We start from the raw sequence: 22,955 nt of genomic DNA on the forward strand, positions 1-22,955 counted from the left end.
AGACTGCTATCTTTCCCAGAAAGACAACCAGCTCTTTTGAATAGCCAACTGAGACAGAATGTGTTGATAAGTACTTCCTCTTCAAGGACTTACTTGAAATAAAATTATTTTTACAGTATAAGCCTTTAAATATCATCACTACTTGGACCAAGCAGTCTCAGATATGTACTTTATGAATCAAGAACTGATTTGCATACCATCTTTAAAACTGGAGTGGTATATCTTTATATAGGCTAAGTAAGTCTGGAAGAGATCACATTATTTTTCTTTCAGGATCAGAAAAGGCACAGAAAACCCCTAGAAACAGAATAGTACATACATACAAACTCCAGAGAAGAGAGATCTACCCAAACAGCACCGTAGTGATTGTTTTCATTATTTGCAAAAGAAAAACATACAATATTGCATGAAAAAGGGATACTCAATTAAAGAGGCCCAAATTTTGGAACCACTACCCTGAATGCAAGTGTTTGTGCCACTGTTCTCAGAATTACATAGAAGCCACAAGTAACCTTGTCTACCATTAGGCCTTTATTAAAAAAGAAAAAAGCGAAAAGCAGTGTTAGGATCATAACTTCAAAATCTAAAATAAAAATAGATATCCCATTCCTCACTCAGGAAAAAATAAAAGATAAAGCAGATCAATTTTTGGTTTTTGCAATTTGGTCTCCCAAAACTAGCTCTAGATTCAGATCAAAATACAAAAAGTCAGAAAGACTAAAGCAGGAAGCTCAGAGATTAGCAACCTTGCTTCTGTTATGTCAATCTTCTGATTTTTGCTCAGTTCCAGGCAACCATAATACATCAGGTTTGCACACTGTAAAGGCCCTGACAATCGCATACTTAAAGAGTATTTCTCCAAGCTCCTCTAGACAGTTTGCTGTTATGATCATCCAGAACCCAACCCACGATGAGGGCCACACCAATAAATACTCCCTAACTACAGACAACTTACATGGCTGAGAGAGAAAACAAATACACTGAACAAATAGAAACACAACCAGCAACACCGTGACATCAGAACCTGCTGTACCAAAAAAGTTTTTGGTACCTAAATGATCTAGCAAGGGTCTAAAAAACACTGGGCAACACGATCAAAGCAGAACTAAACTCTGGAAAACAGCTTTCAGTCTACTTTGCAACAGGACGTGCCACAGATGAAGGGCATTATATCAGAACTATTAGTTCAGTAACAGAATTATTGAGGCTTGACACCACAAGGTAATCAGATATTGCTCAGTTTCAGTTCAGTATAATAAAATTGTTACTAAGGTGCTTTCTTTTGACTAGTCTTAGGCTAACCAAGTTGGGTATTTTCCTCTCTCCCTCCTCCAAAAAAGCCAGTGACTGCTACAGCCACGTGCTTGAGACGCATGCAAGAGAACATTTAAGGTAGGATTCTCAAGAATTACTATTGTTTAGAAGGTGTTCCAAATGTTGGCATTTACCTCTGTTGTAGTTTAACCCCAGCCAGCAACTGAACACCACACAGCCACCCACTCACTCCTCCCCACCCCGGTGGAATGGGGAAGAGAATTGAAAGCAAGTAAAACGTGGGTTTGAGATAAGAATAATTTAATAATTGGAATATAACAATAAAATATAATAACAATAAAATATAATAATAATAGTGATAGTAATAAAAGGAAGATAACAAAAAGAGAGTGAAATATAACCCAAGAAAGACAAGTGATGCACAATGCAATTTCTCACCACTCACTGACCGATGCTCAGCCAATCCCCAAGCAGTGGTCCACCCCTCCCGGCCAACACCCTCCAGTTTATATACTGGGCATGACATTGTGTGGTATGGAATATTCCTTTGGCCAGTTTGCGTCAGCTGTCCTGGCTGTGTCCCCTCTCAGCTTCTTGTGCCCCTCCAGCCTTCTTGCTGGCTGGGCATGAAAAGCTGAAAATTCCTTGACTTATTATAAACACTACTTAGCAACAACTAAAACCATCAGTGTGTTATCAACATTATTTTCCTACTAAATCCAAAACACTGCACTATACCAGCTACTAGGAAGAAAATTAACTCTATTCCAGCCAAACCCAGGACAACCTCTAAAAGCAACTTCAAAAATTTCAGCCCTTAGGAAGCCATTACAACTTTTCTGAAGACATTTACTCTCTACCTGGACAGGCAGATTATGAGGTTAGATGGTTCAGCATGTTCCAAAGACCGAGACTGAAGAGATGATCAGAAACCAACAGGTACAATATAGATAGTTCTGTCTCTTACAAAATACATGACTATTTCAAAAGGTTAAAATAGTTGAGAAAGGTCTCCATGTTGAAAGTGCAGAATCCACAGTGAGAGTTCTCTACTCTCATAGTTTTTTGCTATGGGCAACAGTATAACTCCAGGCTACCAAATATGAAATTGAGCTGTAGATAGGAGATCACTAGTCAGTCAAAGGGTACACGCCACAGCTACCAGAGTCCCTCCAACTGTCCTAAGCAACTATAAAAACTCATCTTAAACTACACATACATCAGTCTCTTCCCTCCACATTCCCTGCAGTGTGTTTGCAGCTCCTCTTTTAAGCTGGGACTGACACTTATGGATATGGCCTGTTGTGGTATAAAACCCTACCCTATTCACTCTTCTGCATTAGTTTTTCCTCTAGCACATCTCCCCAAATGAACTTACCACAGGATCAGATCAGTGCCAGAGAGTGAGTGGAAACAAGTCCAGCAGCCCCAGCTTTAGCTGGCTTCAGTATTCTGGAAGCTGTGGTTTGACTAACCTTATGCTAGCTTAAACTGGCACTTCCTTATAAAGAAGCTATTTTGCCCCATCTTTTCTGCTTTGCACACACTCCACATTCTTTGTGCTGGCACAGCCGTTTGCATGGCTGGACAATGAACTTCAGTGAACTATGGTCCATCTAAAAACTCCTCAAAATGTATTATTTTTGCTGGATTATTACTTTGGAGCTGGGTAATTACTGATACAGAAAACATATGGCTGAACTTGTTAACCAGGAAGACTAGAATGGCAGATACTTGATTGATAAAACACAAACACAGGAATAACAGAGTTGTGAGAGATGAGACAGCATATGACTGAGGTACCAGGAAGGAGACTAGGAAAAGTGAAAGATTAAACCAGTTAGCTCAAGCAGCTGCAAGGTGGTTCTGTAAGTCTCAGCCTCACCAAGGAGCTCCACAGGCTTTCTGATAATGTCACATAAGGGAATGTGATTTTTTTCAGTTTTGTCTTATAATCTAAAAGGATCATGCATATACTCACAGCTGCGTTAATATTAAGGTTGCCTTGAGAACTTACAATGCACACAAAAGAGCTGGATTAGACTAATTACCTTGCCTCAGTACACAAGGTAGCTGTTCCCCAAGTCTGATGAAAAATAAGTACTCTAGAAGGTGTATGGCCATTAAGTATTTCTACTGCAAACTATTCAACCCCGCTCTTTGAAGATAAAACTAATGTTTTCTCTTCAGTTTGTGACATCCATCACTACAGCATTCAGCTACTTCAAACAATTTTCACAATACCCTTATTAAGCAATCTCTCAATACAAAACTAATTAACTTATTATAGAACAGCCCAGGCTCTATAGGAAGATCATAAGACAGATGTTCACATAGCAAACCACATGCAAGAAGTTACCATCTCAACAATTCAAAGCTAACCCATTTCACCATGTACTGGGATGCAGACCATGAAAACTAACAAGGTTTGTCATTACCGTCCCATAGCCGAGGCAGCAATTTCTTAGACTGCTTCAGCTATTTTGCTAAGTGCAAACATGTGCTTTACCAACAGTGAAAATGAGGAAGAGAAATCAGAACTTTTGTTAAGACATCTAAATAGTAAGCATTAAGTATAAAAAGTGGAAAAACATGGAAATAGGCCTTGGGAGTAAACATAAAATAATGAATTCATACTGGAGTCCATTACCCACAACAGCAGTCATAATCACTTAAAAGTCAGGAGAAAGTGAAGATGAACATGTACTTCTTTCAAGCCTTTAAAACTCCATAGTTCAACAACAAAGATGACTAACCTTTCAACAAGTCAAGATACCTGTAAGCCAACATGACTACAACTCTAACTGAGCGCTTAGCTCTTGCAAGATTACACTGAAGATCTACAAGGAATAGCTAGTTTCACCTTACTCCAAAGTTGTCATGAAGTTGCATAATGTACAGCTAGCCTATGGAACCCTACAGCACAAGATGTTTTCAAGGAAGAGCAGAAAACAGGACTGTACAGCAGGAACTGCATAATGGGGTGAGTCAGTTATATCAAACAAAGTTTGTCACCCTGAAACTGCAGGAGGAAAATAAACATCTACCAGGCTCTGGCTAATGGGCATAATGCAAGTGTCTGCTTTAACGAGCAAGGAATTTGAAAATAATCCCCTAGAGACTCCTTCTTAAGGCATCTGGTGCAGGATACTCAAATAAGATGACAAAGTTGAGTCAGTAAAACAAATTTGTGCCGCCTGTTTGCTTCGCTGAATGTTGTCCAGCCCTCCCCGCTGTGGTTAACGAAATTCAGTTTCAAAAACCTATAGGCAAAAAAACCCCTAGCCTTTGTAGCACCTTATCTTGTAGAGCAGAAGAAACTACAGAAAGTAGCTTTGAAACTGCTGTCAGAGCTCTTTTCATAGCTCTTCCCGTCTCATCCCTAATAGAAGCTATTGTACATGTCCCTTTCAATAGTTCAGAGAAGGACATGAAATATCACTCCCATTTGTATTTCATACAGGAACGTTTACTACCTTTAACCTAATCATAATAAATATTTACAATTTGTATTTTTACTAGTCCATCCACTCAGTTGCAAAAGCAGTATCAAATTAATTTCTGCAGTACACAGAGCTTGACACCCAGAAAAGAACCAAGTTTTCAATAAATAGCTCTTCCTGTTCTACTTCCTTCTATATACAAACATCTGGGCTGAGTGCCCGGCTGACTTTATTTCAACATAGTTTTAATTGCTTTATTATCTGCTCTGCTGTAATCAATGCTTTTTAATACATTGTTTCTTCCTGCTTCTTAGAAAGAGCCTTCTCCCATGTAGTCTACCACCACCTCCATTAAACAATTAATAAGGTTTGTTGTTTTTTTTCCAAGCTCACTGTTACGAATCTTGAGTTAACTCTAAGATCAGTAACTTTAGTTTTACTTTGTCTCAGTCATTTTGAAAAGCCACTTAGAGCACAACTGCAGTAGTGATGTTCTGCATTAAACACAAATACTAGCAACACAGTTGACAACACAACTGATGAGTAGCCCTCCTCATCTCAAGGCAGTTCCCAACCGACCCGTTGTGCTGACAGCCGATGCCATGAGTCAACATTATAGTTCCATATCCTCAGGGTGTCACTAGTCTCATCATCATTTAAGAGTATATTAAAAATATGGACCCAGAAGTTATCAACTCCCATAACTTACGAAGATATATTGCTAGTAGTAAGTGCTGTGGGTTTATTTTTGTGGATTTTCCCTCCCTCTTTAAAGGGAGCTGATCTTAAACATAAGTCAGTAGTTTTTATTCCAGAGGGCATAACCTAGCTTTTAATTATCTTAGGCTTCATCTTTCTAATGAGCTACTCAATAAGCTCTTTTCAGTGTCATTTTCCTAAATGTACAATGTTTCAGGATAGGAGGTTCTCAGGAGAGAGGCTAAGTCAGTACTAAGAAACTTGATTTATGCCACAAACTGAGAGGGTACACATTTACCTAACAAGCTCTCCAGTGCCATGTTAAAACATAAGGACAGGCATGAATAAGTGAGCTATTTGTGTATTTGTCTGGATAAAAGTTTGTAACAGGAAAGACAAGTATGCTAAGAAAAAAATCCCAAACTGAAAACTGACAAGAACACAGACATTTTATAGCTTTCTGTAGAGATACAGAAGCTTTCCTAATGTGATCAAATATATTCCAATATGTATGAGGGGGAAAGATACATTTACTTGTCACACTTTTTTTCCTCCCCACTTCTAACTGTAACAGTGAATGAATCCAGGAGTTACGCTGGCAGATAGAGGAGTCCCACAGCTCTCACTCCTTTTATCATTCTGTCCTGGTGTTGTTCTACTTTTGTTAAAAAGGTCAAGCCAGATTACAGCCCAGAGTGCAACAGCAGCATCAGGCTCACAGTGGCTCGTGAGCAGTTGAAGGAGGTTGTGGAGTTTATTATCTGTTGAATTTTTCACCCATGGAAAGTACACTCTTTCTGATGTACTCTGCAATACGGAGTGGGGGGGAAGTAATTTGATCCATGTATTCTTATTGTTCCACTTGCTTATTGGGCAGCAAGTGCCATTGAGAAGTCAGGCGCTGTTAAATTTTTAGATCAGCTTGTAATCATCCAAGAAACAGATGGCGATTACAGATTCCAGGGGCTGGGGGGTGCGTGCGTGTTTGGTTTTGGTTGTGTTGTTTGGGTTTTTTTTAAACTTGTACGGTATGCTCAATAGCTTCATTAGGCATTCATTCTCTTCTCCTAAATGTATTTAATGGTTCATACAGTAGGTGAGGTCTCCAGCAGTCCCTTCTTTACCTCAAAATTAGTTACAAAAAAACCCCACTTCTATTAATTTTCTTCCATCTTTGGGGGTGATATGTTTTGAAGGACCTAAGCCTAGCTCCCCTACAAATTCCCAGCTTTCCTAACAAGCTTCTAACAGAAGTAGGCAACCAACATGAGCGAGAACAGACTCACCATCATTGTGCCTGGGACAATCATCACAAGCTGCAGAAAACACAGAATCCCTGGCTTTCATTTTTGGCACAGAAAACAAGGAGGGAAGAACTACTTCCAAAAGCATTAGGCAAAAAGTTACATGCCACCTTCCTTCCCTCTCCTCCTTTCCACAGTTATTGGGAATCCAGCAGCAGTGACAATATAGAGGTAAGAATAAGGATGTTATTTACCACATCAGTTGCAAATGAAACATTATTACAATTATGTTAACTAGCTAAAAATATAGCTTTAAGTCATACTAACCGCTGAGTTTAAGTATTTGTTTCAGTAGCACAGCCAGATTATCTTTGACATAGGGTAAAAGACCGAGATAAGATCAACTCTTAATGATGCAGATGCCTGCAAGCTCCAAGTGCACCGACAATTCGTCTTTGCTGCTACAAGTCATCAGTATTATAATCTCATCTACAAAATGGGACACAGCTGCTTTCCCTTTCACTTAGCAGAAAGTTTCATTCAACAGCATATTTCAGCATACCAAGAAGTGAATTTACAGCTCTGAATGTGACCACGTATTTTCTTGCTTAAGATATTTGGGTAATGTTTACATGTTTTCCCCTCACTTGCCCTTCTAAGTTATTACTGAATTTGACTGCATTACCAAGCAGGATTTTGCATTAAATATCTCTCTACTTCTGCCTAAACAACAACCGAGACCACCAAAGCAATTTGCTTACAGTTTCTTGGATGGGGGGGTAATTTATAAGAACCTTGGGTAACAGACACCTCCCTGCAGATTTTTTTCCCCATTAAGAACTCACACATTTGCTGTAAGCCCTCTGCTTTGTGACACCAATGCTCAACATCTTCCTTTATAGTCACATTTCCTCCTAGGACAGGAGAGTTAAGAGAACAGTTCTTGTAACTTTTTCCTTAGATGGAGCACATTCAATTTAAAAATCTGAAAATCCTCCAAAACTCAGCTATCAAGTACAGCAGTATTTTGGCCCCAAGATCAAAAAGTTTAAAAGCCTGCAGAAAAATCTGCTTTTCCCTTTTTATCTTCACCAAGTGCTTCCTTCCAATATATGCCGCATCCTGTCAGAAATGTGGGAACTGCATCTTACCTTCACTGTTTCAATACATACTCCCCAAGACAGTTAGTAAGATTCAGAGACTGCTATTGTCTCGTTAATCGATACGCACCGCACTGGAAACAGTCATAAATATGATTTTTCAGATGACTACTATGTTCTAAGTTTATTTAATTACTATCATCATGAACTATGATCCATGCTCATTTCCTAGTCTAACTTTTGCTTATGAAATTCTGTTTATTCTGCTAAGAAACCTAGGGATCCTTAATTCCTGTTCTTAATGAATCAATGCACGTAATTTGTATTTCTCCCACGAGAAATTCTTACTTGTGATAACAAGAGTCCAACCACACTGAACACTTACTTTCATTTGCTGGACAGTGCCACATGAAGCATTACAAACTGACAGGGTACGTATCTAACAGAGGAGCCTGCAACACTTCAATGCTCTCTTCTTGGCTAAGAAGAGACGTTTAGATTTGGACACATCAAATTAACTTTTTTTTTTTCCATGCTCTCTCATTCAGAGGGATTTTGCTTCCACGGTACCCAAAGCATTATTCATGATTACACATTGCAGCAGGGTAAAGAAATGGAATAATATCTGCAGAACACACAGTGGATACTCACACCTACAACCATCATCTTCACATGAAGATGAAGCTGCATTTCTCTGAGTGTACTGTATTGCTGAGCTTGCTCTTTGAGGCCCCCCCAATGAAAGCATTTTAGTTTACAATTTTTAAGTTTATGTGCATGAACCAGTATACCTCTTTATTACATTTTCTAAGGGGAACAGCTACCTATGCCACAGTACATGATCGTAGGAGTCATGTACGGTGTTGTGTTTGTCACTATTTACTTTGTTATTGTTCGTACTGGAGAGGTCTTTCCTCTGAAAGTAGTGGTATTTCCAGTATGAACACACGCAGCATCAAGCTGTTGCAACAGGAAGATCTCTGTTCTTCTCAGAGATCTTATCCCTCTCTCTCCCCAGGGAGACCGCCAATAGCTAGCACACTGCCATTCAGTAGAAGTCTCTCACCCCGTAATTATCAGCTTGCTTTCTTTCATTAAAGAGGCCTGTTTGGGAATTTTTCTATGAATAATGCTAGCCACTAAAGGAGCAAAAGAAACTCATGTATTTAATTCCAGTTCTGGCAAACAGCATATCGTGCACTTCCACAATTAGAGATTTTTGCCTTGTAGACAAATACCTAGTTTCTTATCAGTCCATGACATAGGATGTCACTGCTTACAACTGACCTACAGAAAACTTGAAATCCTTTGTCAACATTTCCTACCGACTCACAGGGCTATCTTAAGCAGACTATTTAACCTCACTAGAGCTTCTCCTCTGTCATCCATACCATATTGGTACGTACAGTTAAAGCATTTCCCCTAGATCATCACTTCAGGCACTGTGCTGTTTAACACAGATCTAACAGTGCTTAGCCTTGATGCTCAGCCTCCAGGCTTTGGGCAAAAACTACCAAAATGTACACAAAGGAAAAAAAACCTCACAGGATTTGGATGTGTCGGAAACAAAAGGAATACCGAGTTAACACTACAGACTGCTTTGCCTTTTTCATGAAGCCATTACAAAATTTGTAGCCTAATCTCAAATTGCACATTGACAGTTATTCTTACAAGCTCTTATGCAGCAACAAGAAGTAACCCATATAAATCCAACATTTGGATATACAGACTTTGCACCACCAAGAGAAGAGAAGAAGTTTTTGGCTTAACTGCCCCGATACCTGATTTTTGGTGATCTTTGGGCTCTACGCTTTTAACCTGCCATGGCAGCTATTTAAAGATGTAAAGCTGCGACTTGAGCTTCATAATGCCCAAACCATGTGACATCTTTACCAGGCTCCTAATTTTAACGCTTAACAGCAGCAGTTCAACGTTACTGCACCCGGTACAGGGACTCTTTTGAAGACAGAGCAGCCCATCATCCGCAGGGTGATATAGCACTCCGCAAATGTTGCAATTCTGCTGCTTTACCACATCAAAACCCGGCCCTCCTCCCCTCCCCCAAGCGCACAAAACCGTCAAGAGACACTTGCTTAAGCAAACTGTACAGAAGACGGTAAAAACTTCGCCAGTGAAACGCTAATAACTGGTTTTTTGGTGGTTTTTTTTTTTTTTTTAACCGCAGTACATTTATGCAACGCCCGCTCGCGGGTGGCGGCAGGAGCGGAGCGGCTCAGGCTCCGCTCGCAGCACCGTCCCCTCACGGGCACCACCCGTACGCTGTTTAACGAGCGGAACCGCGGATCGATAGGACACGGGCTACCGCAGCCACCCCGGCACGCCGCGGCCGGCGGCAGCTCCGCGCCTCCCGGGCAGCCGGGCGCGCATCGCCCCCGCCCCGGCAGGACACCGCAGCCTCCCCCGGCGCCCCCCGCCCGCACTTACCGCGCTCGGTAACGCGCTCCCAGCCCCCCCGCCGGGGCGGAGGGCGACAATCGGCGGGCGGCTCCCGGCGGCACGTGCCTCCCCGGTCCCGCCTGCGTCCCCCGCAGCCGCCCCGCATCCCCCCCCCCCCCCGCCCTCCCCACAGCCCCCGGGGGGCGATGCCCCGGTGGTGCGGTCGGTCGGTCGGCGGGTTGAGCCGCGGCGCTTACCGAGTGGTTGACCCCCCACATGAGGACGCTGAGCAGCGGGTCGCTAGCCCGGAACAACTTCACTTTTTGCGCCACGAAGTGCTTTTTCTTGGTCTTGGTTTTACTCGCCATGACGGGCACGATGCTGCTGGTGGCCGCCATGGCGCTGCCGGCGGCGGAGGCGCGGGGAGCGGCGGGAGGGAGGGCGAGCAGGAGAGAAAGGAAGGGGCGAGTCAGCGCCCCAGCCCCGCGGGCAGGCGAGGGGGCAGGCGGCCGGCGGCGGGCTGGCAGCCGCGGGATGCCGCGCGCATCCCGGCCTGGCCGCCGGTGCCGCGCGCTGAAATGGCCCCGCTTCGCGCGCCGCGGCCCCGCCCCCGCCCACCCCTCCCCGCGGGGGAGCCGCCGCCCGCCACGCACCGCGCCGCCGCGCCCCGCCCCCGCAGCCGGCGCGGGAACGCCGGCGGAGTTTCGGTTCCTGCCGCCCCACTGCGCATGCGCTCCGCCGGGCTCGCGCCTGCGCGGCCGCTGCGGCGAAGCCGGCGCCCTCACGGCGGCCCTCGAGGGGCGGCGGGGAAGGGAGAAAGGGGAGAAAGGGGACTAAGGGGAGAAAGGGGACTAAGGGGAGAAAGGGGACTAAGGGGAGAAAGGGGACTAAGGGAGAAAGGGACTAAGGGGAGAAAGGGGACTAAGGGGAGAAAGGGGACTAAGGGGAGAAAGGGGACTAAGGGGAGAAAGGGGACTAAGGGGAGAAAGGGGACTAAGGGGAGAAAGGGGACTAAGGGGAGAAAGGGGACTAAGGGGAGAAAGGGGACTAAGGGGAGAAAGGGGACTAAGGGGAGAAGGGGCTAAGGGGAGAAAGGGGACTAAGGGGGGGGAGGGGAGAAAGGGGACTAAGGGGAGAAAGGGGACTAAGGGGAGAAAGGGGACTAAGGGGAGAAAGGGGACTAAGGGGAGAAAGGGGACTAAGGGGAGAAAGGGGACTAAGGGGAGAAAGGGGACTAAGGGAGAAAAGGGGACTAAGGGGAGAAAGGGGACTAAGGGGAGAAAGGGGACTAAGGGGAGAAAGGGGACTAAGGGGAGAAAGGGGACTAAGGGGAGAAAGGGGACTAAGGGAGAGGGGACTAAGGGGAAAGGGGACTAAGGGGAGAAAGGGGACTAAGGGGAGAAAGGGGACTAAGGGGAGAAAGGGACTAAGGGGAGAAAGGGGACTAAGGGGAGAAAGGGGACTAAGGGGAGAAAGGGGACTAAGGGGAGAAAGGGGACTAAGGGAGAAAGGGGACTAAGGGGAGAAAGGGACTAAGGGAGAAGGGGACTAAGGGGAGAAAGGGGACTAAGGGGAGAAAGGGGACTAAGGGGAGAAAGGGGACTAAGGGGAGAAAGGGACTAAGGGGAGAAAGGGGACTAAGGGAGAAGGGGACTAAGGGGAGAAAGGGGACTAAGGGGAGAAAGGGGACTAAGGGGAGAAAGGGGACTAAGGGAGAAAGGGGACTAAGGGGAGAAAGGGGACTAAGGGGAGAAAGGGGACTAAGGGGAGAAAGGGGACTAAGGGGAGAAAGGGGACTAAGGGGAGAAAGGGGACTAAGGGGAGAAAGGGGACTAAGGGGAGAAAGGGGACTAAGGGGAGAAAGGGGACTAAGGGGAGAAAGGGGACTAAGGGGAGAAAGGGGACTAAGGGGAGAAAGGGGACTAAGGGGAGAAAGGGGACTAAGGGGAGAAAGGGGACTAAGGGGAGAAAGGGGACTAAGGGGAGAAAGGGGACTAAGGGGAGAAAGGGGACTAAGGGGAGAAAGGGGACTAAGGGGAGAAAGGGGACTAAGGGGAGAAGGGGACTAAGGGGAGAAAGGGGACTAAGGGGAGAAAGGGGACTAAGGGGAGAAAGGGGACTAAGGGGAGAAAGGGACTAAGGGGAGAAAGGGGACTAAGGGGAGAAAGGGACTAAGGGGAGAAAGGGACTAAGGGGAGAAGGGGACTAAGGGAGAAAGGGGACTAAGGGAGAAAGGGACTAAGGGGAGAAAGGGGACTAAGGGGAGAAAGGGGACTAAGGGGAGAAAGGGGACTAAGGGGAGAAAGGGGACTAAGGGGAGAAAGGGGACTAAGGGAGATAAGGGGAGAAAGGGGACTAAGGGGAGAAAGGGGACTAAGGGGAGAAAGGGGACTAAGGGGAGAAAGGGGACTAAGGGAGAAAGGGGACTAAGGGGAGAAAGGGGACTAAGGGAGAAAGGGGACTAAGGGGAGAAAGGGGACTAAGGGGAGAGAAAGGGGACTAAGGGGAGAAAGGGGACTAAGGGGAGAAAGGGGACTAAGGGGAGAAAGGGGACTAAGGGGAGAAAGGGGACTAAGGGGAGAAAGGGGACTAAGGGGAGAAAGGGACTAAGGGGAGAAAGGGGACTAAGGGGAGAAAGGGGACTAAGGGGAGAAAGGGGACTAAGGGGAGAAAGGGGACTAAGGGGAGAAAGGGGACTAAGGGGAGAAAGGGGACTAAGGGGAGAAAGGGGACTAAGGGGAGAAAGGGGAACTAAGGGGAGAAAGGGGACTAAGGGGAGAAAGGGGACTAAGGGGAGAAAGGGGACTAAGGGGAGAAAGGGGACTAAGGGGAGAAAGGGGACTAAGGGGGAGAAAGGGGACTAAGGGGAGAAAGGGGACTAAGGGAGAAAGGGGACTAAGGGGAGAAGGGGGACTAAGGGGAGAAAGGGGACTAAGGGGAGAAAGGGGACTAAGGGGAGAAAGGGGGACTAAGGGGAGAAAGGGGACTAAGGGGAGAAAGGGGACTAAGGGGAGAAAGGGGACTAAGGGGAGAAAGGGGACTAAGGGGAGAAAGGGGACTAAGGGGAGAAAGGGGACTAAGGGGAGAAAGGGGACTAAGGGGAGAAAGGGGACTAAGGGGAGAAAGGGGACTAAGGGGAGAAAGGGGACTAAGGGGAGAAAGGGGACTAAGGGGAGAAAGGGGACTAAGGGGAGAAAGGGGACTAAGGGGAGAAAAGGGGACTAAGGGGAGAAAGGGGACTAAGGGGAGAAAGGGGACTAAGGGGAGAAAGGGGACTAAGGGAGAAAGGGGACTAAGGGGAGAAAGGGGACTAAGGGGAGAAAGGGGACTAAGGGGAGAAAGGGGACTAAGGGGAGAAAGGGGACTAAGGGGAGGAGAAAGGGGACTAAGGGGAGAAAGGGGACTAAGGGGAGAAAGGGGACTAAGGGGAGGGGAAGGGAGAAGGGGACTAAGGGGAGAAAGGGGACTAAGGGGAGAAAGGGGACTAAGGGGAGAAAGGGGACTAAGGGGAGAAAGGGGGGGGGGACTAAGGGGAGAAAGGGGACTAAGGGGAGAAAGGGGACTAAGGGGAGAAAGGGGGACTAAGGGGAGAAAGGGGACTAAGGGGAGAAAGGGACTAAGGGGGGAGGGGACTAAGGGGAGAAAGGGGACTAAGGGGAGAAAGGGGACTAAGGGGAGAAAGGGGACTAAGGGGAGAAAGGGACTAGGGGAGAAAGGGGACTAAGGGGAGAAAGGGGACTAAGGGGAGAAAGGGGACTAAGGGGCGGGCGGGCGGCAGGGCGTGGGGTGAGGCCGGAGAGGAGCCTGCGAGGGAGGGCTGGGAAGAGGGGGGGTCGCCCTCGCTCCCCTGACTGAGGGGAGAGGGTCCTTTGGAGACGGAAGGCAGCTCGGCGCCCGCCCAGGGAAGAAGGTGGTTCTCGTCCCCTGCCCACCGCCCCACTTCCCACCCATCTCCAGGTCCTCTGGGAGACAAAACCTACCACCGCCCTAATCTTTATCTAACTAATCATACATCGCGTTACTTTGTGCAGCTTTTGTAATATTTACTCAAGTTTCCAGTTGCCCTCCCCGTGAAGAGACCTCTAGGAGTGAGAAGGACTCTGTGAGGTAGGACTTTGCCAACCGCTCCTGACCTAGCTCCAATCTGTGAGCAGAGCAATTTGTTTCAGCCAGCATGCAGCTAATACTGAAAACTCAGTCTCCCGCAGAAGTACTGCACCCCTATAAACTACACTCCTCTATTCATATGCGCAGCAAGAAAATGTAAAGTGTTTCTTAACTGCCTCTGTGGCCACAGAGGATGTGGGCAGCAATAGACGACATCCTGCAAAGGCACATCTGCCCAACTCAGAAACGTTGTACGCAACATATGCTTTCCTTCACTGTATAATGACGAACCTTAATAACAACTGCAGTCACTGTTAGGGTCAACACATACAGATAATGCAGAGCATACATCTCTGTGCATTTACAGTAAGTCATCCATCAACTTCTGAATCATACAAACTGACCTGCCTGCTGTAGATCTTGCTTTGTTCATCGGTTGATCATTCAGTAAGGTGAAGAGATCCTGAGGGAGAAGCAAGACCAGGGCTGCTCCATGAGGGTGGACAAACCAGCAGCTGAGGGTCATCCCAGTCCAAGCAGCGCCCTCAGCGACAGGGCCCAGTCCCACAGGGTCCACGCACAGTGGGCAGGGCCAGGTGCTGGCAACAGCGCACATCGGCAGTCCCAGAGAAGCTGAGGTGATGAACCAGGTCCATCCAGGAAGGCACAACGTAGGCACAGGGTCCACCCAGGAGACAGGGCCAGAAACAGGACTGCAGGCTAGCCAGAATACAGTGCTGGAGACAGGTATACCTACAACATAGCTCAGGCAAAGACCTAACCTGAGCCCTCCCTGAGCTTAAATGGAGGTCCTGGGCAGAGGGTGCTCCCAGGTGAGGCTGTTCAGGGCAACTAAGGTCAATAGGTGAGCTCAGGGCCCTGACACAGACTTACACAGCTGCTCATAAATTTAAAAACTTGTTGCACCAAACACAGTTCAGGTGTCTCATCCTCTCCATTTCTCTTTTGCCTTTGTGATCTCAATAGCAAAGTTATCTATCGTGCTGGAATCCAAACCAGTAGTGTTTAGTCTCGCTCCTGCATAGAAGCAGTTACTGGGATTTATTATATGGTCCATTTTCTGCATCTTATGGAGAGTAGGAGAGAACAGAGATGCTATATTTCATTTTTGTCATTTTTTTTTTTTTAGAGCAAGGAGTTACTTAGAAGTTACGGAGAGACTAAACTGTAATTTTTGTTCTTGAAAATAGATTCAACAACAAAAAAAATCCCGTATATTTCTACTGCAGTCAATGGAAGCAGCTGAACAGTCAGCACCTTTGTGTAAAAGCAGGTCACTTAGATGCCTAAATATAGATTTGAAGTCAGACTTTCAGAAGAGTTCAGTATCCTTTTTATTCCTTACATTATGCTTAGAACATGACATCTGCGCATTATACAATGCTGCACACATCAACGTGACTAACATCTGTCACATACGTGTCTTTCATCTTCTTTCCACAGTAAATCCATATAGTGAAGCGTTTTGGTTTATAAATGTGTAATAAACAACAAACATTTTGGTAGGTTTGTTATAGGGAAGGCAAGGCTGAGGAAGGAAGTTGCTCTCTTTTTCCAGGAGACTTTCTTGTCATCTTGGCCTAGATTCCAAAGAGCTCTTCCCTGCAAATATGAAAACTTACCAAGGAAGGTTGTTTTATCAGAGGAACAAGAGATGTTGACCATAACCTTTACAGCAGAATTAAAATAAATCAAGGGCCTTGGCTATCGTCATGACAAGGTTTGGGGCAAAGATTTGTCCTGTCCAATTTTAAGCACAAAGAACAAGGTGGTTGCCTGTACCTGTCTATCCTGTAGAGACCACTGTGGGCACAGGTTTTCCACTGAATCCATGCTATACATGCAGCTGGACACAGGGGTCGCTTGAAGAGGCAAAACTTGATTACAGTTGCAGCCTACGGTCCTCTTAGGAAGCCTCTTTCTGGCTGTGCTTTAACTGGAGCTCCAGGCTCTTTCTTTCCCTCTACTGTAACCCTGCCCCTTAAAATAAAACTAACCAGAGGCTGAGTCTGGAACCAGGCCCCCCAGCCAGTGCCCACAACAAAAATTTCCCCAGCCAAGTTCTTGCAGCCTAGACTTCCCTTTTAAACCCCTTTCTAGCTCCCCTCCAGCTGGAGCTCTAGGCCTCTCTCCCCCAGTTCTAACACTAACCCTGAGAGCAAACCTAATCTTATGCTAAGCCACAGCCCAGGGTCCCCAGCCAGTGCCCACACCAAAACATTCTCATGGCCACATTCTCTTCACAGTCCACCTTTTCCTTTAGCACGTTCTGTTTTAAACTCCCCTCCAGCTGCAGCTCTAGGCTGTCTCTGTCTGAATGCCCACCTTAACACTAACACAGACCCTTAGACCAGGTCCCCAGCCAGTGCCCTCAATAAAATGTTCTCTCTGCCACGTTTTCTCTGCCCCATGCCCTTTTGTTTCAAAGCTCCTTTCTAGCTCCACTCCAGCTGCAGCTCCAGACCCTCACTTTCTCTCGACCCTAACCTTAACCGTCACACAAACCATAGGCTGGGCTTTGGACATGGCCTCCAGCCAGTGCCCACACCAGGAAGTTCTTGCAGCCAAGTTCTCCCTGCAGCTTACACTTGTCTGGGACACTTACTTTCTAGCCCCAAGCCAGCTGCAGCTCTTCTCTCTTTCTTTCTGTCAACCATAACCTCAAACCTCACCCTAAACCTGACAGTTATGTTGAGCCTTAGACCAGGCCCCTCAGCCAGTGCCTCCACCTAAAAGTTTTTGCAGCCAAGTTATCTCTGTGGCCCAGCCTTTTCACCAGCAGCTGCTTTCAAGCCTCCCTCCAACTGGAGCTCTAGGCTCTCTTTTTCTCCCAACGCTAACCCTAACCCTCACACTAGCTGTACGCTCAGCCTCAGACCAGGACTGCCAAGCAGCATCCACAACAAAAAGTTCTTGCAACCAAGTTCTTCCTGTACCCCGTGCTTTCTAGGCCCATTCTAATTGCAGCACTAGGCTCTCTCTTATGTTGTCAAATTTAACCCCAGCTGTAACTCCAACCATAGTGGTAGGCTGAGCCTCAGACCAGGCAGCCCTGCCAAGTTCCCCCTGAGCTTAGACTTCCCCTTCAAAGGCCCTTTCTAACTCCCCTCCAGCTGGAATGCTAGGCTCTTTCTTTCTCCGAGCCCTAACTCTAACCCTGATGTAAACCTAACCATACACTGTGGCCCTCCTTTTAATGCCCACACCAAAACATTCTCCCAGCCAAGTTCTCCTTGCAGCCCACCTCCTTTCTAACTCCACTCTCACTGCAGCTCTAGGCTCTCTCTTTCTCTCAACCCTAATCCTAACCCTAGCCTGTATTGGGTTTGCATGGCAAGGTTTTGGTAGTGGGGGGGCTACAAGGGTGGCTTCTGTGAGAAGCTGCTGGAAGCTTCCCCTATGTCCGACAGAGCCAATGCCAGCCGGCTCCAAGACGGACCTGCTGCTGGCCAAGGCCGAGCCCATCAGGAACGATGGTAGCACCTCTGGGATAACGTATTTAAGAAGGGGGAAAAGTTGCTGTGCAATGGCAACTTCAGCAGGGGAGAGGAGTGAGAATATGTGAGAGGAACAACTCTGCAGACACCAAGGTCAGTGAAGAAGGAGGGGGAGGAGGTGCTCCAGGCGCCAGAGCAGAGATGCCCCTGCAGCCCGTGGGGAAGACCATGGTGAGGCAGGCTGTCCCCCTGCAGCCCATGGAGGTTAAAGGTGGAGCAGATATCCACCTGCAGCCCGTGGAGGACCCCACGCCAGAGCAGGTGGATGCCCGAAGGAGGCTGTGACCCCGTGGGAAGCCCGTGCTGGAGCAGGCTCCTGGCAGGACCTGTGGCCCCATGGAGAGAGAGGAGCCCACGCTGGAGCAGGTTTGCTGGCAGGGCTTGTGACCCTGTGGGGGACCCACGCTGGAGCAGTCTGTTCCTGAAGGACTGCACCCCGTGGAAGGGACCCATGCTGGAGCAGTTTGTGAAGAACTGCAGCCCGTGGGAAGGACTCACGTTGGAGAAATTCATGGAGGACTGTCTCCCATGGGAGGGACCCCACGCTGGAGCTGGGGAAGAGTGTGAGGAGGAAGGAGTGGCAGAGAAAATGCATAATGAACTGACCGCAACCCCCATTCCTTGTCCCCCTGTGCCACTCGGGGAGAGGCGATAAAGAAGCCAGGAGTGAAGCTGAGCCTGGGAAGAAGGGAGGGGTGGGGAGAAGGTGTTTTTAGATTTTTTCTTATTTCTCATTATCCTGCTCTGATTTGATTGGCAATAAATTAAATTCATTTCCCCGAGTTGAGTCTGTTTTGCCCGTGACAGTAACTGTTGAGTGATCTCCCTGTCCTTATCTTGGCCCATGAGCTTTTTGTCATATTTTTCTCCCCCTGTCCAGTTGAGGAGGGGGAGTGATAGTGTGACTTGATGGGCACTTGGTGGCCAGCCAAGGTCAACCCACCACACAGCCATATCAATAAACCCAACCAAAGGTCTAGCCTTGGACTAGAACTCACCAGGCCAAACCAAAAACTTCTGGCAACCAAATTCTCCGTGCAGCTTGCACTTCCAGTTATCCATTCCTTCCCAGTCCCACTGCAGCTGAAGCTCCTGGCTCGCTCTCTCAAGCCTAAACCTGACTTTAAGGCCAGCCAGAGACTGAGCCTCAGACACGGCCCTCAGCCAGTGCCCACAGCAAAAACTTCTTGAAGCCAGTTTCTCTTTGCAGCCCACCCTTCACTTTGATGGTCCTCTTCTAGCCCCCTCCAACTGCAGCTCTAGCCCTTCTCTTAGCTTGCTCTTTTTCTCAGCCCTAACCATGACCATAGGGTGAGACTTAGACACCCCACCAGTGCCCACACTAAAACATTTCCCTTTCCCCTTCCAAGTTCTCTCGACACGCCACTATTTTTCTCTGAAGCTCCTTTGTAACCCCATGCCAGCGGCAGCAGCACGCTGTCCTTCCCTCAACCCTAATCCTAACTGGAGGCTGAGCCTTGGACACAGGCTCTCTTCAGAGAGCGAGCTCACAGCCCAGGTCTTCTCTTTGTTCCTTTACACCTTATGGACATTTTTGTGCATGTGTGAGGGAGGGTTTTTTTTCATACAGCCTGGCATAACATGAAAGTTGTATTTCAGTCCATTAACAGTTTTTTATAGCATGACACTGAGTATATGTTGCATTCAGCATTTATGGTGCATATACAGTATTGGGAGATGAAAGTCCTTCTGGGACAGTATTAAAAACCTTCAGAGCTAAGACCAAGCCTGGCATAGTGTTGCCTGTAACGCCTATGGAGAGACATCTCTTGGGCAATGTTATCTCCACAACTGCATTCATGCTGCATTGCAGGCAAAACTGTGTGTTTCACTTCACAGATAACCTGTGAGCAAACCAACTTAGACGCTGTGATGATGGTCCAGGTACTGACAGGAGACTGAAGCACCAAATTATGACAGTACAACCTCTTCTGAGGTTGCAGTGAGTCCTTAGCTGGCTCTTGGAAGTCTACTCAGGATCTGTAGGTTCCAGTGTTGGTAAGAACACTTATGAAAATAGAAGAGGAGATTAATTCTCCGAGTTACTGTGCATTTCAAATCCTGACTGGCACTTCCTACTCAACTTTAAAGAAATCCACCCCCCACAGATATACAAGTGTTTGAGACTCCTTCAGTGTGTCCAGAGTTTTTTGATAACTGAGTGTGAAGCTTTTGCACTCGACAAAGACTGAATAGGGGAGCACAGTCAGGGTCAATTCACAGTGCTTGGAAACTTTATTAAATAGGTGTGATATCACCAGTGGACTAAGCTAATCTTTTTGCAAGCACAGAACATGCTCTGCCTCTGATGAAGTAGTTTACTGTTCTTAATAGAACAGAGTGTATTTGGAAGCTTCAGTGGAAACCAAAAGGAAGATCCTCTGGGCTTGTAACAAGTTGCAAGATAGGCTTGGGGAAAACTATTTTGTTTTGTCCTGTCTGCTTCAGTTTTTTTCTGCCATTGGTACTAAAATTTCTGCTTCGTCCCACTTCTGGTGCAAGACACTCTCAGTTGGAAGCTGGTGGACAGGGGAGAGAGAAGAAGAGAGAATGATCTAGCAAGACTGTGCTAATGAATGGCTGTCCTTGAATGACTTCATCAATAGTTAGAATAAATTGAAACAAGGGTGTGAGCTCTCACCTTGAATTTTAAGAAAAGCCTGGGATTAACCGTGACTGGCAAGCTCACTTCTAAAATCTGGTATTTCTTTTTGATGCTTGCTGCAAAGTTCTGTTTAGCATTATTGTTTAAAAGTAACACTTTCTAATTTGTTACTTTATTCCAGTATGAAAAAAGTAGATGAATCACTTGCTTTTTATTTCACTGGTCATCAAGATCAATTCTACTGGTGAGTTAGGGTCTCTAATTTTAAGGAAAGGGATATCACATAGTTTGTAAGTGAGGCTTTGGCTAGCTACTGGAAGGTAATATTTCCCTTCACAATTATTTTCTGCAGCTGCGAAGAACAGAAGGCCCACAGAGTTTCCCTGGGCCAACTGCCATAGAAACTAATTTCAGCTAAGGCAGACTCATAAATTGTTCCATTACTCTATAAATTGGTCTGGGCACATGTCACTTCAAGCCAAGCTGGGTTACTTTAAATCTAGCCTGTAGTTCTAAAATACTGCCACTTTTTTAAAGAACACGTCTTAAGGACATGATGAAAATAAATAATATCTGAAGTGACTTAATCTTCTACAAGAGCATGAAACCTACAAGGATGTCAAATTATTAACCATTTTATTGGAAGTACATAAAGACCAGACCAAGTATTTTGAAGACAAAGCCTTTCCTTCATTCGTAAAACAGAAAACGAGAAATAGAAAGCCAGTATCTATAAACTATTTAAAATGCAGACTCCTTAATTGCTCTGTATTCAGAAGGACAAATACAATCTGTATGTGGGAATGATTACTGGCTACATATGTTTACAGGCAGAAAGCATCGCCTGCCAGTTTTCAGATGCGCCATCAAGAGCTACAGGATTCACAGAATTTCACATTATTACACAAGATTCCAAAGAGTCTATGGAACAAAATTTAAAATACAAAATCAAAATTATTAAAATTAATTTACAAAGATCAATGTAATAATTTCTTAAGGAGAAAGGATTCTGACATTTCATTTTAAGCACTACCAATTTCCTTTTGTTCCTCAACAGGAAGCACAGTACGTAACCAAAGGCCTGCAAAGAGACTATCAGCCCCAATTAGAGATCAGCGATGCTTTCTTTTTTTGTTTGGTTGGTTTTTTAAAAGGTGAAAAAATAGACAGCCCACTCCAGTCCAGGCTTGGGAAATTAGTACAGCCAGGCGTAGCTCCTTTAGTCACAATCCTAAAAGCAGCGGAAGCCGGGACAGCTCCTTTTCACCTTGTTCAACTCCCCATAAACAAGCCATCTAAAAGTCTCCCTGCGATCAGCACCCAGCAGTAGCAGTGTCCATTTTAGCTCAAACGAAGTCAGCTCTCCCTAGGCAGAGCAACGCTAAAGCCCAGCTATCCCACTCCCTCTGGGGCCCTCTGCTTCCCTTTTATGACTTCCCCCACTTAGGCAGCACAGCTGTCAGTTCCACCTCCCAGCAGTTTAACAAGCCACAACTGCCAGTTTTTGCAGCTTATATAGTCTTTAAGGGCTAACCTCTTCCTTTTTCTTTAGTGAAGACTTTTAACCCTTTCTAGGTTCATAGCGACTACAGCTCAAACTGCTGAGTTGTTTGTGTGCAGCTTTCTAGAGTAACTGGGATTTTCTAGTGTCTCTCCATTGATCCAAACTCCTGTTTTATCAGGTGTAGTCAGCTAGGAAATTGCAGAACTGTTCCTGTACACTGTTGCTCCAGCTGGGGGGTTAGAAGGCAGTATATTAAACAATATATAAACCTTCTTATTTTCCAGCAAATAGATCAAAATTAATAGATTTCACTATTAAAATTGTGATATTTTATGAATGGTATCAAATACATGTAAGCTTAATAAGGACGTTCTGTAGCTACATCTTCTTGTTTATTCTTCAACTTGAAAGGTATTTTACTCAACATCAGGTAATAAATGTCACTTTGAATAATCTATTAATTGCACTTGTGCCTCTCTAAAAGCTGATCTTTTTTCAAAATATGCTCTTTTTCTTATTGAAAAGATTTTAAGCTTCCTGTATCTGGTTTTAATAACCTTTAAAACATAAAAGGACACACATTTTAATAATAGATTAAGAAATAAAATGTAGTATTTAATTTCTTTAATTGCACATCCTTTAATAAAAAATGCTTTGTGCAGAGCTTATCTTATTTGGTAAAAAACACTGTAAGTTCTGTTTTCCTCTAGCTGTTATTTTTATTATTTGTAGAATTTCAGAAGAATTTTACTTCCTGCTACAGCAGTTCAGCAGCCTTTTCAATTTGTAGCCCAGAAATAGAGCTTCCTCGGTGTATGCCATTTTAGCATTTCTTGCTTACTGTGGTTAATCACAGGAACTACAATAGCTGAAGACCTGTTAGAAAGCTACAGTCGTTCCCACATGTTCTAATTTAGACAGTTGCCACTGTTACTGAGGCTTTTGTTTTAAGAGGAGGTTATGTTTGTGCACTCCTTCAGTGTTGCTATGGGACTTTCTAGCATTTTTCTTCTGGAGACATTGAAAAGCTACACTAATGCCA

General features: G+C 45.8%; 1 protein-coding gene across 4 annotated transcripts in view; it reads right to left on the reverse strand.

Moving 5' to 3' along the window:
• The window catches only part of PIP4K2A (phosphatidylinositol-5-phosphate 4-kinase type 2 alpha), a 120,955-nt gene extending 106,027 nt beyond the window's left edge, over window positions 1–14,928 (reverse strand). For 2 of the 4 annotated variants that reach the window (XM_050891148.1, XM_050891149.1), the window contains exon 1: window positions 10,416–10,617. In XM_050891148.1, coding sequence (XP_050747105.1) covers window positions 10,416–10,556 — 141 coding nt within the window. In that variant the 5' untranslated portion in view covers window positions 10,557–10,617. Of the gene's footprint in view, window positions 1–10,415; window positions 10,641–14,669 lie in introns of those variants that run through there. The other 2 variants (XM_050891150.1, XM_050891152.1) reach the window with 2 other exon arrangements.
• Window positions 14,929–22,955: the final 8,027 nt, after the last annotated feature.

The sequence above is a fragment of the Gymnogyps californianus genome, chromosome 2 (genome assembly GCF_018139145.2).
Source record: "Gymnogyps californianus isolate 813 chromosome 2, ASM1813914v2, whole genome shotgun sequence".
Taxonomy (NCBI): Eukaryota; Metazoa; Chordata; class Aves; order Accipitriformes; family Cathartidae; genus Gymnogyps; species Gymnogyps californianus.